Source organism: Chrysemys picta, chromosome 2 (assembly GCF_011386835.1).
Source record: "Chrysemys picta bellii isolate R12L10 chromosome 2, ASM1138683v2, whole genome shotgun sequence".
Classification (NCBI taxonomy): Eukaryota; Metazoa; Chordata; order Testudines; family Emydidae; genus Chrysemys; species Chrysemys picta.
In genome coordinates this window covers 281,859,430-281,878,497 of record NC_088792.1, presented here as the reverse complement: position 1 = coordinate 281,878,497, position 19,068 = coordinate 281,859,430, and the positions used below count along the sequence as shown (strand labels likewise).

General features: G+C 49.2%; 1 protein-coding gene across 23 annotated transcripts in view; it reads left to right on the top strand.

Moving 5' to 3' along the window:
* The window catches only part of PTP4A3 (protein tyrosine phosphatase 4A3), a 284,614-nt gene that overhangs the window by 202,949 nt on the left and 62,597 nt on the right, over positions 1 to 19,068 (top strand). For 10 of the 23 annotated variants that reach the window (XM_065586288.1, XM_065586287.1, XM_065586284.1 and 7 more), the window contains one exon: positions 6,768 to 6,869. In XM_065586288.1, the coding sequence (XP_065442360.1) occupies positions 6,768 to 6,869 (102 nt within the window). Of the gene's footprint in view, positions 1 to 132; positions 3,302 to 6,767; positions 6,870 to 14,967; positions 15,067 to 19,068 lie in introns of those variants that run through there. The other 13 variants (XR_010599033.1, XR_006177004.2, XR_010599034.1 and 10 more) reach the window with 8 other exon arrangements.

The window sequence follows — 19,068 nt, the reverse complement described above, 5'->3', positions numbered from 1 at the left end:
GTGCCTGTGGTTGCTGGTACCGCGCAAAGCCACCTGGCTGCGCTTCCCCTTAGGGGCCAGACATGCTGGCCGCTTCCGGGACCAGCATGGAGCCAGAACAGGCAAGGAGCCTGCCTTAACCCCACCACACCACCGACCGGGAGCCGCCTGAGGTAAGCGCCACCCAGCCAGAGCCCGCACCCTGAACCTCCTGCCCCAGGTCAGAACCCTCTCCCGCACCCTAACTCCCTCCCAGACCCCCCACCCCCACCTGTTGGGTTTCCAACACTGCAGGGAAGTATTAAAATATTGATTAGAGCTGGGTGAAATATTTTGACGTTTCGATTGAAAAATAAGCAGGGCAATGTTGATAAAATTGTTTCCTGTTTGCTGACCAGCTCTAGTAAGAGTCTCGCTGAATTTTTGCAGTATCATCATAACTTTGCTGTTCTGTTGGGTTTTGCAACCTCTGGTCTTTTGTCCCTTTGGAAAACTCCAGAGCAGGAGCTGGGAGTGTGAAGGAAGGGGTGTGGTATTTGTCATGGGTTCCCTTGGTGCTAGTACACGGATCGCTGCCATGTGACCAGGGAATAAAGTCTGTGTCTTGCAAACACAGCTGTGTATCAGATGCTTATTCCAGTTCTCTGTTCCAGTTCTGCCCACCATCCCATTATACCTGGAGGTTTCTCCTAAAAGGCCCAGTACTGAAACAGTTAACACAGTTGCTATTTACCTAGTCACAGTCGCTAAAACGTCTGTCGTTAAGGGGGGGAGGGCTTTACACCCCTGAGTGACAAAAGTTTTAACGACGGAAGTGCCAGTGTAGACATAGGCTGTGTCATGGACCCAAAACAACAAAAGGATCAGCCTTCAAATCCTCCTCTTTAATCACAGTCACCTGTTCTGAACATCCCTTCAAACAAAGAAATGTAACGTAACTTCCTCTTGACCCAGTCTTCTGCTCTGTCCAAGGACTGGCCAGCACGGTTCAATAATCAATAGTATTTTCCACTAATTCCCAGGGATGCCACCAGAGGTCACTGGAACATTTTCTTTTTTAAGGCAACTAGTGTCAATCGTTATTTTCAGTGGAGGAGAACCGAGTCGGGAAATCAGTGTGTGACTACGCTCTCCTGGGGCCTGGTCAGGAAAGAAGAGAATAAAAACCCATTGGATAGGTGTGATCTATAGAAAATCAGCAATTTGGCTGACCGCTAGGAGAGAAGTAGGATCAGGGTCTAGATTGATGATGTAGTAGTATGTGCTCCAGACATAAGACCCCACTAACCTAGTTCCCGCACTGGCTCTCGGTTTACAGGAAATTTAACCTGGCCTCCTGTGCCAGCGAGTGGCTGGAGGGAGGTGGTGAGACACCTCTACATTCGGTGCAAGTGCCATTATTGGGGTGAATGTACGTAAAGCTAGCGCTCCACTCCTCAGCCCCCCTCCCATCAGTCCCGCCTTTTGGGCCTGCCTCTCTGACCATTCCTGCTTGATCACTTGCCTTCAACCTGAACTCGCGGTGTATCCGAAGCCCTCTCCTTGCTCCTGCCGCTGTCTGTGACTAGAGCTGGCCGGGGAACTAAGTTTCACTTCTGCAAACTGTTTTGACGTTTTGGAAATATTTTCCTCCCCAGGCAGGATGCAAAGCTGATGCTCCAGCATCTTTCCTGGAAGTGAAATCCTGCCCCCATTTCATGTCAGAAACATCAAAACTGTCCCCCAGCTATAGTTTGGTGTTTCCAAAATCAGCCGTGCTCCCTGAACGCCCTCTGAATGGAAAGATGTTGCATCTGGAAATTTCTGACCAGCTCTCTCTGTTACTAGTGGCAACATTGGCATCCTCCATTCCACAGCCCGGGTGCCATCTGCCTGCCTAGCCAAATGTTCTCATGGGTTTAACCCATCCACCCTTCCCCTCCTCCCCCCCCAATCCCACTATGCCATGCCTGGTTTATCTGTAACGCGGCCGGAAATCTAGTGCTGCCTCTTGACTCGTATCCAAAATTCTTTTTATTCTTCCCCTTCCCAGATATCCACATCCTTATATCATGAGCTCCTCCAGGCAGGGACCATCCCTTGTATGTCTGGAAAGCACCTGGTAAATGTGGCTGCTGCCACGGACAGATAACTACTAATAGATACATGCAGCGGGTCCTGGGCTAACTGCCCAGAAACATGCCGCTCATCATGGCAGGTCAGACAGCAGCTCCTGTCTCGCTCGGCAGGGCCCTCTCTCTGTCCCTCTGGAGGGAGGCGAAGCAGATCTACTTGCCATAAGCAAAGAAGGGAGGTGTGAAAAAGATATTGATCGACTGCAAACTGCACTCAGCATTTACTGCCCGCAACGGCTGTGAACACGGATACGCTTTTCTAACTAGTTTTACAATGGAGCTGGATACGTTCATTAACAAGTTTATGTGGGCGGGGTTGCCTGACACAGGATGTCCTTTCTAGTCCTATGGCCTGAATTCCTGCCTCCCCCCATTGGAATTAGAAGGCCTGGGAGAATCTGCTGCTGTTAGATCACTTGGGATCATGGCGGCTTTTTCAACAACAAAAAATGCCCAAGAAAATGGTTGGCGGGAAATGGCTTAAAACCCTGGACTCTGAACCCAAGTGCATGTGGGCGAGTTCAGCTCTTGGAGGGTGACCTCTTGTTGGGCCTGTCTTGAGCAAGAAAGGCCAAGCAGCAGCAGTAATTCTTCAAATCCGGCTCACTGCAGGATGGCGATGTTACGCAATCCTCATTAGAATGAGTTGCATTTTTCATGCCCCAGGACCGTGAACTTGACTGAATTAAGCTCCTGTAGGAAAATCGATAAAGGCAGAAAACCCAACCCCCACCTCGCCCCCCTGCAGGAGGCTGATGTCAAGGTAACCGGGACACAAAGGAGGAGTTAGAAAAGTTTAACCGGAGCCTGAGCTGAAAGGCCCCTCTGATTGGAAGAGTCTGAATCAATAGAGAATAGGGGGAAGGAGGGGGGGGGGCAATCTGCTGCCCTTACCTCCTACCAAGAGAGAGCAAAAGAACGAGAAATTGACATCGGTCAGTGCCTGAGACGGCTTCTCCCAGCACAGCCGAGGAGAGAAGAAATATGATTTCCCTACAAGGAGCCGTGCAAGGGCTGACCTTGAAAAGGATCTGATTTGGGGGAAGAGAAGGAAAATGTCCGAGAACAGTGCGTCTCTGAGCCCCCCAGGATTGTTCGCATCTGGCAGCAGAGTGCTGCAGCTGGCCACCAAAGGGGAGTGGATCACCCTGGAGCAGACCCTGAGAGGCATGGACAAGGGGGACCTGGCCGTCTCCCAGACTGACCAAGTAAGTAGCCAACAACCAGGAAGCTGTTTTAGCGTCGGCTTGTGTTATGACAGATACAAAAGAATAAATGGTGCTATGATGATTGCGGGGGAGAGGGGGGAGCGGGGGAAGGCAGTGAGGCTGGAGTCACTGGGGCTAATCATGGTTCTTTCCACTGCATACATGGCCAGGTGCCTTGGGAGCAGTGGTTTGCCTTTGTCTGCGTCATCTTGTATTCACCTCTGCTGGAGGCAGAGTATTCCACTAGTTGGAACAGGCGGGTAAATCCTGTATTACCAGCATGAACTGACGACCCTGCTCCCATTCTCCTTCCCAGTTGTGGTTCGCACTGAATGGCTTCTCCGCGTTAAGAACAGGGATGTTTCAGCCAGTGGTTTCACTACTATTGTGTGCATTACAATAGCAGGACCACCACGGAGATCCCGGCCCCATTGTGCGAGGCACTGTGCAAACACATAGTGAGGCGGTCCCTGCCTGGAAGAGTTTCCCATCTAAATAGACACGGCAGATACAGGAAGCATTACCGCCCCCGGTTAGAAATGGAGAACCCAGGTGAAGAGCGGTGAGGTGACTTGCCCGAAGTCACACACAATGTCTGATTGAGAGCCAGGGATTGAACTCAGATTTACAGAGCCCTAACCCAGAGATTTAGCCACAAAACCAGCCTTCAGTACGGACAGAGGAGTAGGAATCATTTAATTGGATAGCATTTGTGGATTTAATCTGATGAGGTTCAACAAGGACAAGTGCAGAGTCCTGCACTTAGGACGGAAGAATCCCATGCACTGCTACAGACTAGGGACCGACTGGCTAGGCAGCAGTTCTACAGAAAAGGACCTAGAGGTTACAGTGGATGAGAAGCTGGATATGAGTCGACAGTGTGCCCTTGTTGCCAAGAAGGCTAACAGCATTTTGGGCTGTATAAGTAGGGGCATTGCCAGCAGATTGAGGGACGTGATAATTCCCCTCTATTTGACGTGGGTGAGGCCTCATCTGGAGTACTGTGTCCAGTTTTGGGCCCCACACTACAAGAAGGATGTGGAAAAATTAGAAAGAGTCCAACGGAGGGCAACAAAAATGATTAGGGGGCTGGAGCACAAGACTTATGAGGAGAGGGTGAGGGAACTGGGATTGTTTAGTCTGCAGAAGAGAAGAATGAGGGGGGGATTTAATAGCTGCTTTCAACTACCTGAAGAGGGGTTCCAAAGAGGATGGAGCTCGGCTGTTCTCAGTGGTGGCAGATGACAGAACAAGGAGCAATGGTCTCAAGTTGCAATAGAGGAGGTTTAGGTTGGATATTAGGAAAAACTTTTTCACTAGGAGGGTGGTGAAGCACTGGAATGGGTTTTTAAGGTCAGGCTTGACAAAGCCCTGGCTGGGATGATTTAGTTGGGGATTGGTCCTGCTTTGAGCAGGGGGTTGGACTAGATGACCTCCTGAGGTCCCTTCCAACCCTGATATTCTATTCTATGACCATCCCATCCAAAGGGGGCTGTCTGCTGGAGTGCTCCACATGTGCGGAGCTGCACTGTCTGAGCCACAGAGCATGGAAAAGTGCCGGAGTCTTGAACCCATGTTGCTAACTGGTGCCACTACCTGTAGAGGGCATTTAGCCATTCAGGGTCAAGAGCTTTGGGCTTGCATTTAATCTTTACCAACCTGGTTTTCTGAGTGTCACTGCCTGCCCTGTAACCTTGGGTGCCTCACACTGCTTTGCTCTTGGAACTCCCAACCTGGGCCACTCACAGCCAGCCGACAAGCATGCAGGTCACACCCTGAGGGACCTGTGTGCTAGGCCGCCCTGGTACAGCGGTTCTGATCCCAGCAGCCTGTCTGCAGCTTCCAGCAGCCTTGGTTAGGTGACCCCCAACACACTCCCAGTCCCGAATTGTCCCCAAACGATGTGCTCTGTAATGCCCCCCCCCCCCTCTTCAGGACAGTTCAGAGAAATAATATGATTCATTTGCTCCTCTAACCAGACACAACACCCCAGTTGGCCACATTAACTGGTGTTGACACCCACTGGAGTACAAACACAATGCTGTTGGTTTAGATTAACAGCAAAACAAGTTTATGAACAAAAGAAGATGGGGTTTTAAGTGAATTCAAGTATGAGAGAGAAAGTTAGAAATGGTTACCAGCACCTGAAAGGGAAAACACGCTTCTAAAAGTCTCAAACTTAATCTAGCAAGTTTTGGTTCCAGGGTTTGGCAAGATGGCCTTCGAGGCCTGCAAGATGGTGATGGACCCTCGCCTTGCTCAGGATCTCTTCCAGAGGCATAACAGCACAGGTGCCTTTGTCTTCTTAGGTGAAAGAGAAAACATGGGATTCTCTGGCCCTTTCTTTGATAGTCTGGTGAACCTTGGAGTCTTCTGAAGGTTACGCCTCGAAGTAAAGTTTATTCAAGCAGTGAGGAAAGCAACATGGAGTCTGGTGGTGAAGGAGGCTCTGTGCCCTTTCTTCCCCCATTTATGTTTGCTGAAATGCAAATTATTCTGTTTCCTACCATCTCCTCCCCCTGCTGCCTTGATGATCCTGTTTGCTACTTATATGTAAATTGGGGTAAACACGCATCCCTTTGTTTATGCTAGACCTGCTTTAAAAACTTTTGCCTAGGCAGGGCTGTCTGGTTTTGAACATGTGCTAATACCATCATACAGGGGAATTCATAACTTTATGTATAATGTTGCTACCTGCTTTTCACCATGATATTATTCACTAGTGCGTTGTTAGTTTTCAGTTGACCCCTCACAAGGCATATTTCGGACAAAGATGATTACTAGGGTGACCAAATAGCAACTGTGAAAAAACGGGACAGGGGGGTGTGGGGTAATAGGCGCTTATATAAGAAAAAGTCCCCAAAAACGGGACTGTCCCTTTAAAAACGGGACATCTGGTCACCCTAATGATTACAGTAGTGTGTGGGGCGTGAATACAGGGGTGCTTTGGGTCACACAGGGTTTACAGACCTGGCTTAAGAAAAGAAAAGCCCCCAGAGACACATGAGGCAGGCCTGAGGCAGAGTGCTCCCTCAGGACGGGACAGCATGGCTGAGCTGTTCCAGCCATAAAACAGCTGCAATCTAATGAAACGCCATGCCCGGGAAAGGACACACCCAGCAGTTCTTACAGTCCTGATCGACTCGGCTCTAATCTCAAACTGGGCCGAAAAGAATTGTGCTTGAGTCGTTCCATTTTCACCTCTTGGAAAGATCTCGGAAGGTGGGTTTTGAGGGTAATTGACCGTGTTTAGACAGCACAGTGTGGGCTGGGACCCTTGCTACCTGAGATATTAGCCTCCCTCCCCATGCACCGGCATGGCAGCTGGGATCAGGTGCTGAAGTGGGGGTTGCCTGAAAGGTGACCTTTCTAAGGAAGAAATGAGCAGCAATAGCCCGTGATGACACGGGCACCTGTGTGGGCCAACTAGGTGCTCAGTCAGCAATGCCTGTCTTGTCTCCTCCAGGAGTCGGGCCTGACCCCCTTCATGATCGCGGTGAGAGAGAACAGGCTGTCCATTGTCGAGAGGTTGCTGGAGCTGGGAGTGAATCTTTCAGACCAAACTAAGGTAAGAGACCACTTACTATCCAGCTGTCTAGAGCCCTGATGGGAATAAGTGGAGCAAGGAGAGAGAGACTCATGTTAAAGGACTCTGTATAGTATGGAGTTATCGGCTACATGACCATTTGGAGGGGATCTGATAACTGTCTGGCGATAGTATTCTCATTCATTGTTTGTATTACGATAGCACCAAAGTGAGGTCAGGGCTCCATTGTCCTGGGCGCTGTACAAACCCCTAGTGAGAGACAGTCCCTGCTTAGCGAGCTGAGTAGCTACATAGGCATGACAAAGGAAGAATTGCAATCCCCATTTTAGAAGTGGGAACTGAGGCCTAGAGAGATAAAGTGAGTTGCCCAAGGGCACACTGCGAGCTTGTGGCAGAGTTGGGATTTGAACCCCTGTTTTCTGAGAACCTCCCCAGTGCCTTAACAACAAGCCCAGCCTTTCATCTGACGTCATGTGAATGAAACAGACATGGAGGAGGGAGAGGAATTGTTTATGGCAAAGAGCAAGGGACTGAACCTGAGCTTAGGAAAGCATGTGAGGAACATCAGGAAATGTTTCCTAGAGTTAAGGTCTATTAGGCGTTGGAAGAATCTCTGAAGGAAAACTGGATTGACACCACCAGTCTAATTGAGATCAGAATCTGGCCCTCGGTTTCAGAATGAGGATTAGAAGCCAGGCCTGGCTTCTAGGCCTGGTCTCTCACCACGAGGTTACCCCAGAGCCACCCTCCAGAGAAGCCCCAATAAGAACAGTGCAATTCCTTCACCTGCCAAGCCCCTCTCCTCTTTAGTGTGAAGATTCCTTTGGGGATCCATGTTAAGGCAGGGTTTTTAAGCATTTACTAGTGAGGAAGGATTTTCCCACGTGGGTTTCAATGAGAAGTTTAAAATCTCTCTCTTTTTTAACCCTTCCTTTGTTTAAGACAATCTCCTTCAACTCAGGTTCAACTGATGAGGACCATGGTTTGGGGTAGATCTAAGCGGCTTTGGTGGGGTACCTCTCTTGTACGATTATACCCTCCTGCTCCCTTTGACTTTGTCCTGGGACAGGATCTGAGAGTGAAGGGTTTGGTTTGCACCAGTAGCCCATGGAAGTGAGGCTGGGAGGAGAGACCTCAAAGAATATTCCAGCCCCAATGGCTTTGATTTTGCTCTTTCCTGGAGACAAACTTTTCTGAAAGTGGGTTTTCCAAATGTTAGTCTCTTACATTAGGAATCTTGGGTCCTCACTTCACCTCTCTTTGCTGGGAGACCTGGGGAGATTTGAATGGGACTTTGGCAGATGCAAATTCACTCAAAACTCCCTGTTGTGCAGGTCTGTGGATTTTACCTATGAGTGTTCCCAGAAAGAGTCATTTAAGTTCATACACCCCGGTATTCACACTAAAAAGCACTCTTGCATTCTTCCAGTCATGGAGCAGAAACAATATCATGTGACTTTATCTGACCAGTTGCAACTTGGCAACACAGATTAACGTTTGAATACTTGTGGAAAACAGAAATTATTAATCTTTTATAACATTGTGCTACCTAGTGACCACAACCTCAACTAGGACCTCAGTGTGCTTGGGGCTGTACAAGCGTATGTAGTCAGAGCCAGTTCCGCCCCAAGAAGCTTATAACTGTATGTGGACAAGCTCTTCAGAGTTACACCAGATTAATTTAAATGTGATTTTAAAGTGAGGTGCAAAAGGCTTCCTGGACACTCCTATAGCAGGCCAACTAGGGTCAGTTGAGTTCAATTAAAATCCATTAGGAACCATAAGCAAAACTGACGTACAGTGTTCTTAAATCAAAATTGCTGCAAGTTTGTGTGTTGACAAGACAGACAAAGGGTGGGAAAGGGAAAGCGAAGTGACTTGCACAGGACCGCCTAGCAGGTCAGTAGCAGAGCGGGGACTAGAGAATCAGAACTCCTGACTCCCAGACCTGTGCTCTATCCACTGGACAATGCAGCCGCCAATAAACAAGCTCAGAAATAAAAATGTCCGAGAAATATGAGTGCATAATAAATAGGCGGCTCCCTGCCCTGAGCTATTGCAGGGACAGAGAGACGAGGTGTATGTCAGGGAAACGACATGCTGTGCCTCACTCAGGCAGATCTAGCACCAGGTTGAAGAATAACAGCAAGCGTTTACCAAGCTTGATCTCCGTGTAATAACGTCACAGCCTGTTGAGCAGAGGGCAGCTAGACAAATCCCCTCTCCGCTGACGTTTGTCAGGATCAGCCCGAGCGATCATTCAGAGCTGCTCCGGCGAGAGTCCTTCATGCCTAAGGACAAGATTATTACTGCAGCAGCACGGAGCTGTCGTCCGTCAAGAAGATGCATTGGAGGCATTTCTTCTGCCACGTGGACCTTCAAGTGCCACAACAGGCCTGCGAGCGGCTGCTTTTGCAGCAACAGTAAATCGCACAGTCCAGCCTTAAGTGCTGCCTTGGAAGGAGATTTCTCTTGAGGTTTGCACAGCCTTGGTAGGGGAGGGGTGTGTCAAGAGCCATTTCTTGTAGGATGGGAGGTCTAAGGGAGGGCTGATGGTAACGGACTACAGGAACTGTCGTGTTGGATACAGTCCAGGTCGGAAGCCTTTCTCGGTCGCTGCGAGAAACACCCCCATCCTTGTCATTCAGGCCTGTAACCTGGACGTCCTCTTCAGCTCTTCTCTTTCTAGGGCCTCACATCCAGGCCACGTCTAATTCCTCATGCTTCTTTCTGCATCACATGTCTAGGGTCCAGCCTTTCCTCTCTGTCCACACAGCTAGAGCCATTGTCTAGGCCCTCCTCATCTTACGACTCGTCTACGGCGACATCCTCCCCTCTGGCCGTCACAAATCTCATGAGAGATGATGGGTAGGGTGGGGACAGGCCAGGGAGGGCCTTGACCGTGAGGACACTCAAATGCCTGTCACAAAGATCCTTTTCCCAGTTTGTTGCTTTGACCATATCACCCCTTTGCCTGTGAGGCCTACAAAGCACTTGACAGTTAGGCCACTGTTGTGCTGAGATCGCTGCCCGTCATGCCAGCCACTGTGGTCTCATTGTTTCCCTCATCTGTCTGCCTGTCTCCACCTGTTCTCTATAGTTGTACATTTAGACTGTAAGCTCTCTTGGGTGGGGAATGTCTATCTGTTCTGTGATTGTGCAGCCCCTAGAGCCAGGGGGCACTGGTTCTTAGGTGCTATCATAATATACATAATAAATAATGGCAGCCAACATGCTTTTACTGCCCAGAGTTGTGCTAGTCCTTGGCCACTCGCCAGTAAACAACAAAATGCAGCCAGCCCTGTGGAGTAGGAAGCAGAGGCTTGCTTCAGAGCCAAGGTTCCCCTGGGCCAGCCTGAGGATCGGGGCTCCCCCTACTAAGGGCCCCATTATTGAGCCCAGGCCTGCCAGGTCCTTAGGCAACAACCGTAGTGGCTGTACTACGGTAGTGCACTGAACCCGCTACTCCTCCCCAACAACCTTAGTGCTAAAGGCCTACCGACCACAGCCATGATTGGATGGACAGGCAGCACTCTCATTGGGTACCTGGACCATATAAAGGCTCCAACAGGAAGAGGAAGCTGTCTGAGCAACAGACCGTTGCCTGCTGACTAGACTGCCTCCCCTGACCCTACTTTGTTGCCCCTGCTGACTTGCCTGACTTCCCCTTCCCAACCCACTGCCCCTGCCCCTCAGACTGGATCTTCCAGCTACTGACCGCTGCGAGAACTCTGACCATTGCCCCCGTCTGCTTCTGATCCCAATCAACAGCCCAACTACCCCAGCACCCACGCACACTTGACTACTGCTCCAGGTTGTCCCCTAGCCGTCCTCAGCCACTGGGCATTACATGAGGTTATTCCTGGAGCGTCTCCCTCAGTTTCTCCTTGCTTTCCCTGCTCTCCGTTTGCTCCCTCGCTCTGTCACCACCTTTCCTCTTTCCCACCCAGAACCACTCAACTTCCCATTGCCCCATTCCTGACATAGAATCAGAGAAACGCCGGGCTGGAAGGGACCTCAAGAAGTCATCCAGTCCAGCCTCCTGCACTGAGGCAGGACCAAGGTAACCTAGATCATCCCCCACTGGTGTCTGTCCAACATGTTCTTAAAACATGTTAGGGGGGAGGGATAGCTCAGTGGTTTGAGCATTGGCCTGCTAAACCCAGGGTTGTGAGTTCAATCCTTGAGGGGGCCACTTAGGGATCTGGGGCAAAATCAGTACTTGGTCCTGCTAGTGAAGGCAGGGGGCTGGACTCGATGACCTTTCAAGGTCCCTTCCAGTTCTAGGAGATAGGATATCTCCATTTATTTATTTATAAAAACCTCCAATGACGGGGATTCCACAACCTCCCGTTGAAGCCTCTTCCAGAGCTGAACTCCTTTTTATAGTTAGAAAGTTTTTCCTAATATTTAACCTAAATCTCCCTTGCTGCAGCCTAATCCCATTATTTCTTGTCCTACCTTGAATGGAGAGCAATTGATCACCATCCTCTTTATAACAGCCCTTAACGTATTTGAAGACTGTTATCAGGGCCCCCCTCAATCTTCTTTTCTCAGGGGTCAGGTTTTATAAACGTTTTATCTTTTGTGCTGCTCTCCTCTGGACGCTCCACATCTTTCTTCGAATGCGACACCCAGAATTGGACACAGTGCTCCAGCTGAGGCCTCGTCAGCGCAGAGTGGAGCGGGGCAGGTACTGCCCATGTCTTACGCACGGCATTCCTGCTAATACGTCCCCAGGTGATAGTCACCTTTTTTGCAGTTGCATGGCATTCTGGGCTCCTGTTTCAATTTGCGATCCACTATGACCCCCAGAACTTTTTCACCAGTACTACTGCCAGGTAGATAGTCCCCGTGCTGCAGTTCTGTAGTTGATGTTTCCTGCCTCATATAGTACTTTACATTTGTCTAGATTGAATTTCCTGACCTGGCTGTCTCGGTGCCCGGTTCTCACCTTCCCCTGGGTCTGGGAGCAGCAACGTGCAGGCAGGGCACAGCTCCTGAGGCTAGCCCAGAGTTGGCTGGTGGTGGGAGCAGGCAAAGGGGCTGGTGGCAGAGAAGGAGGAGGCTAGAAGAAAAAGTGAAGCTCCCTCAGGGAAGATGGTTTTTTTTCCAGTGAATGCTTGCACTGGGGGAAAGCAGTGGGAGGCTATGGAGACAGTTAAGGCTGTGTCCTGTTCAGAGGGAGGGAGAGAGAGATGATTTTGGGAGTCCCGAGGATGAGGGTTAATAGGCCATTTTTCTGTCACACTCTGCCTTTGAGTATATAGAAAACGCCTTCTCATGCCTGGCATACTCCTCAGAGCACTGAACTGGGATCCAGACCTAGGTTCTAATCCCAGTTCTGCCACTGGTCTGCTGGGCGACGTTGGGAATGCTACTTTAACCTCTCAGTGCCTCAGTTTCCCCATCTGTAAATGGGGGTCATGATACTGACTTCTTTAGTACAGCGCTTTGAGATCTAGGGATGAAACGCCCTGTATAAGAGTTAGATGTTGTTTCAGAGTAGCAGCCGTGTTAGTCTGTATCCGCAAAAAGAAGAACAGGAGTACTTGTGGCACCTTAGAGACTAACAAATTTATTAGAGCATAAGCTTTCGTGGACTACAGCCCACTTCATATGCATATTCGGATGTTGTTGTTGTTAGTCAGTGCAGATTCATCCCAAGGGCCTGAGCTTGCCCTGCAAACCTAGTGCAGCAAAATTGTCCTTTCCATTGAGGAGACCTGATGGTTCCCTGCCAGGCTGTTTTGAACAACCCTGGCTCCTCAAGCTGAGAGACAGCCTGACTTCCCTGGCTCTCGTATTGCAGCTGCAATTACAAAACATTACTATATTAAGGAGAGAAGAGTCAAGCTCCATGCAGCCAGGTGGCCAGTGGAGGGACAAAACGCTTAATACCGAGGCCTTGTTTACACTTATCCTGTAAGTCGATGTCAGTTACGCTAGTTAAGGTGTGTAAGTTACGTAACTTACGTCGATGTCACTTACGTCGTCAAGCGGTACCTACACCGGTCTATGTTGATGGGAGACACTCTCCCATTGACTTAGCTTCCGCCTCTCATTGAGGTGGATTAATTAAGTCGACAGGAGAGCGCTCGCCCATCGACTTACTGAGTCTTCACCAGACCCACTGAATCGATGCCGCTGCATGAATCGCAGAGGCGCCGATTTAGCCCGTAGTGAAGACAAGCCCTACATTTGGCAGATACAGGGATTGGATGGCTCCCATGGTCTGAGGATCTAGGAAATGCTCCGATTGGACGATGAGATCTGAAACCCTTGCACTTATGTAGACTGTTGGCCCAGACCCTTTATTTTGTAAGTAATTTAGCGACCTTAATAAGGTATTTTAATTTGGGGGTTGGCAACAGCAATAAACAAAAATGGCCATCGTCTCAGGATATTTGGTAGATTTGGGATGAGGAGCATTGATTTATTTGATATTCATGTGACAGTTGTCAGGTGAATTTCTTTTCTCTTTGGTTGTCCCATTGTGAGTTAGACAGGGAAGGTTAAGTAAGTTTAGAGGTAGTTATCTGATGATGTGTTTTGTGATTGTATTAGTTATTAGCTATTGGAGATGGTTAATAAAGCCCATACATTAGAAAAGTGGTTTTGAATCCATTTTCTTTAGCTAAGCGACAAGGAGGGGCCATCGGACTACCTAGAATCTTGGGTAGGTTAGAAACAGAACAAATCATCTTTTATGCTTGCAATCTTTGTATTCATTGTTCCCATAGGCTAAATCAGTGAATGTTTGAGTGCATAGGCCCCGATTCAGCAAAGCACTCAAGCGTGTGCTTCAATCTCGCTGCCTTCAATGGGTCTTAATGCTTAAGTGATTTGCTAAATTCAGGGGCCTTGGAGATCCTTGGGTGAAGGGTGGTATAAGAGGGCGACGTATTTTTATTATTTATCTATTGCAGTGTGGAGATTTGCCCAGATGATCTTTGTCTAGCAGCTCAGTTCTTGATATAGTTTTCCATCAAAGAGATTTTCCCCTCTGTTAGCTGGTTGGCCACCAGCTAATTATTTTTAGTAGCAATGGCTATGATTGGTGATTTCTAAATCATCCATGTGGAGAGACTGTGGGTTGGGATTGAGTTTTTGTTGTTTTGTTGCGGGGGGAGGGCATTGTATTCAGGACATTGATTGGCATCAACTCTATTGGTAGAATTGCCAGTTATGGAACGAATATCTCTGGGAGTCTGATATCACTGTTAACAACTGAGATGCTTGGCTGGCGAAACCACTGTAGAGAGTTCCTGGACCTGTAACTTAGGGTTTTAATGCAGTTCTGGTGATGGCTATGAAAACTGGGAGGCTGCCAGTAAGCATGCACGGCAGGTTGCTTTTTTGTAAGTAGGGCTCAGGACTTAAGCCTCTAGGTGGTTGAAATCTGTCCCAGCTCAGAACTGACCCAAACTAGTTTCCATCTGCCAACTGTTTGAGCTTGGAGCTCTCTGGCTTATTCCCTGTTGACAGGTGTCCCCACTGCAGAATTTGTGATCCTCAACTGGCCCCCTAATTGGTAGAGACTTCAATACTTGCCCTCCCTGCATAGGTGTGGAGACTAAACTACCCTTCCATCCCGAGGTACAATGTCAGGTGCTCAGATATCACAGTGATGACTGCGACATAAATGCCTAGAGAGATAGTCAAGGTGGGTGAGGTAATACCTGTGATTGGACCAACTTCTGATGGTGAGAGGGACCAGCTTTCAAGCTACACAGAGCTCTTCTTCAGGTCCGGGGAAGGTTTCATAGCTAAACACAAGGTGGAACAGACTTAAGCATAAGGAGTTAACACATGTTGCAAGAGACCATTCAAGGTTGACGCACGGACACAGCGTGACAGATGGTCCCTCCAGGCCAGTGTTGAGGCAGGTTAGCAGAGCTGGGTAGGAAAGATGTCTCTACACTGAGCCTTTTCAGTGGATAAACAGAGCTCTTCATGCTGGTGGGCTGCCCATCTGGCGCCTTTCAGCACCTGTTGGTTGAGAGAGGAAACCCATCCCGGCAGGACTGAGCAGTTGAAACTACGCTGGTGATGTCAGCTGCTGCTGCTGAGGTTTTTAAGGCGTGTTGCTAACTGCTCTTTCTCCGACCCCTTCCAGAATGGCCGAAATGCTTTACATGTGGCTGCTGCCCACTCGAAGGAGGAGATCATCCGGCTGCTGCTGGCTGGAAAGGCAGATCCCAACGTCCCCGGAGGGGTATGTGCACATATGGGGGCATGGTAGGGAGGAGCGTCGTTGCCCTTGAAGTCTCCGCTTTCATTTCTTCAGCCGAATGGTCATTCCCAACGGGGACGCGCCTGAGACTGATTCTTGCCCCACTGCCACCATTTGTTTAAAACAGATACTGGCAAAAATATTGGGGGATAGCTCAGTGGTTTGAGCATTGGCTTGCTAAACCCAGGGTTGTGAGTTCAATCCTTGAGGGGGCCATTTAGGGATCTTAGGCAAAAATCTGGGGTAAAAATCTGTCTGGGGATTGGTCCTGCTTTGAGCAGGGGGTTGGACTAGATAACCTCCTGAGGTCCCTTCCAACCCTGATATTCTATGATTCTATGAAAACAAAGCGCCCACGACACATTAGACTTGGAGGGAGTCTGCTGCATTGCTATTGTGCTGCTCGCTGTTCATACACTGGAACCACTTTGCCCTTCTATAGCATTTCCCACTGTGGATCCCAGAGACGCTGTGATCCACTCTGTGAAATACATGGGGAATTCCTGCTTCAGACCACATTCCTCTCCAGCCGGGCTTCTTCCCTACAGGGTATTCTCCAGGCTGTTTCAACTGTCCCAAGCAATGGGGTTCCTGTCGCTTCTCTAGGCAGGACCATTTCGCAGCCAAATAGATCTCAAGATTGAGAACTTCTTGCCCACCCCTCTTCCCCCCCCCCATTCAGTCCCCTCCCTTCCCCAATCATTCAGCCTTTGCTCAGTTGGAGCCCATTAGTGCTCTCCTTATGCAGGGTTTTCTGCTCCAGGCTGGCCTGGTAGGCCGAGCTTCCGTCTTCCGTCCACCTGACTGCAGGGGAATTTTTTCCACTCCAACAATGTGGGAAACACATCCAAGAAAAAGGACTCTTGTGTGCAGGCCGCTGTTTGCATGGACGGGATTCCAGCTTCCAGAGTTCGGGTGCTTTCCTCCTCGATTGTGTCTGCTGTCGGTTGTGACGGGAGGGAAACGCTCCTCTGCTCTGTTATCTTCCCTCTGGCAGCGCGGTCAGAGGTGTTCCAGATGCAGCCCAGAGAGCTCTTTTGCTCTGTTTCCAGGCAATCGTTACATTGGCCCCTGTAAAGATCTGTGGTACTATATATATATATATATATAAACACCTATAAAATTGGCTCAGGTCTTAAACAGCCAGGGATGCTCTGCTCACCCTCTGATTGACAAGGTCTCTCTGGCCCTGTCTCTGGTTGAGCGTGGGATGACTCAGAGAGAAATACAACTACTAGATAATAGCCAGGGCCTCTCCTAGCACTGATTGCAGTACTGGGAATTAATCTGATATCATGGCTCTTTAAGCCCTGAGTGCAGAGGCAAGAGAACTGGCCAGCCCTCCTTCCCTCCCCGAAGACCGCCTTTCCCTCCTCAGCACTCATTCACTCCTTCCCCCAGCCTGCTTAGCTCACCCCTTCTGTCTGCTCTGGCTTCTGGGTGCTTAACTTGCTGCCCCTCCTCCTAGTTGCGGACTAGGCAAAAGACACAGGAGAACATTGCAGTGACTGGGGGTGGGAGGTGGTTCCAGCCATGGGGAATGGGATTTGCCTGGGCTCTGCATGCCAGGGGTTCTGGCAACGGGGAAACAGGTTGCATGGGGGAGTGCATGGCAGGGTTTGGCAGCAGGCGTCAGGTTGCATGGGCAGTACGTGGAGAAAAAAAATGCAAGTGGAAATCAAGACATGAACTGGGAAGCCAGACTCCATGTCTCTTGGTAACTGGCCTAAAGACAAAATAAACTCAAGCACCACTCCCCCACCTCCTGTCAGTCCTCTCTCTGGCCCACTCTGTGCCTCTGTATTTTCCATGGCTGTCTGCAGCCTGCTGAAGTGCTTTAGAATTTGTTCAACCAGGAGACCCATGGGAGTTTCCATAACACATGCACAAAGCCAGACTCAATGTGTGCAGAAGGGTCCCAGAGGGAGTTCATCCAGAAGTCCCTCTCTAGCACCTGCGCTCTCCTTAAAGAGAGAGAAGTTCCCCCGTTTCTTCAATGGGCAGCAAGTCCTAGCCCCAGAGCACTGAGCTATTTATCAGGCACTCTTGGCACATGCTGGTCACCGGCTGTAGCTATCTCGGTGAGTGTTTTCAATGTCCAATAGATGGAAGAGCATTGTGCCAACCCCACAGTTATCAGCTTCCTTCCTTCGTGAAGCTCCTTCAGGGAGGGCCACCAGCCGCTATTCTACTCACTGAGATGGTGGCTTCCTGCTGGCATTTACTCTTCCATCAGTCCTGATAATCCTGATCCTCATCTAGTGGCGAACATTGACTTCAGCCACTTCCTTTCTGCCCGCTGATTTCTGAGCCGTCTGCCTCGTTTCCAAGTTTCCTTTCTCTGGCCCTCCTAGTCTGTCCTGCCTCTTCTCTCCTCCGTGTTACAATCCACCCACAGAGCTCTGTCTAGTTCCGTCTTCTCCAGGAGACGGGGCGCTTCTGTTGGCTCCGTTCAACAGTTCCTAGTGTTCTCCCTTTCATGTTGGTCCTATGCTTAGGTCTGTCCCTGCAGATATGTCCCAAGGTATGTCTACACGGCAAGCTGAAGTATGGTGCAGTACAGGCAGATGCACTGGCACTAGCTTCCCCTGGGCTAGTAATAGCAGTTAAAACACAGGCCCTAGGCTTCAGCACAGGTTAGCCGCTTGACTATGAGTCTGGGGTCCCCAAAGGCCCTGGATAGACATACCCACATCCAGTCCAGCCTCCTGCACTGAGGCAGAACCAAGGAAACCTAGATGTACCCCAAAGGCCCTAGACCAAATGAGGCCCGAGGCGAGGAGGGTCTCTGGCACCCCTCCTCCATTTGTTAAACTTTTGAACATCTTACAGCACCCCGAGCCCAGGCCCCCCAAGCTTGGCACGCCAGGCGGTCACCTGGGTCGTCTGTGCCTAAATCCGGCCCTGTGTCTATCCATGCTGCTATCACACCTCAGACTGCAGTGTGGGCATATCCCCGAGTCATGGTAGCCTGGGATTCACGTACCGTGGAAAGAACTATTCTGTCTTTTGAGAACTCCTAGGTGGGCTGGACATGAACAAAGAAAATTTCTGAAACCTCGGGAAGCCCTGTCTAGAGCTGGTTGAAGGATTTTTGATGGAAGAGTTTTCTGTCGGAAAATGTAATTTTGTCAAAATCTCAACCTTTCATGGGAAGGTAGCAATTTCCACTATGTTTTTGACTGAAAAAAATTGAAATGATTCATTTGGACTTTGTTTCATTTTGATAATGTCAAAACATTTTATGTAGACTTCTATATTATATTATAATATTTCAATGTTACATGTATAATATTTTGTATTGTTTTGACATTATTGAGATGAAATATTTTGATTGTGAACTGAAATTTTTTTGGAATATTTTTTTCTTCATAATATTTGGAATTTTGACTTTTCATCCCCATTCCAGTTTTTTTTTTTTTTTTTTTAAATTCTGCTTTCCAGCCAGCTCTTCCTTTCCCAGCCCTCCCTGGGGCTTCATATACAAACTAGGAACTAGGATGGATTTTGCTTTCTCTTTCAACCTTGTGGTATCCCAGTTCTGTGTAGATATGACAGCGATTGGCTCTTCGTAAATATCTAATGCATAGATTGGATTGCTAGTGAGTCTACCACAAAGGGTAAGGACAAAGGCTGCCTCTTGGACAAGGCAACACCAGACAAATAGGTTTCAAACCTCCCTAGAGCATGAGTCCTTAAAAGAATTCATGTAACAGCATAACCTGAGGGCTGAATTCTGCATCTTTCCCAACCACACATGGATGCTTCTTTCTCATCACTCCCTTTAACTGTAAACAACAAGAGCTCTTCTCTTCCTTGGGCTCACTTGGAGGGGGAGAGTTAATACATGAGGGGAGAAGGGAGCCGTGCTTTTGGTTTGTTTAGGGTGCTCAGCTGGGACTCTCTGGTTGAGGTTAGAAGGCCAAGAGCCACGTTTGTTGTTCCCCTTGAAGCCCTGTAACTCCCAGTGGAGCAGAGGACTTT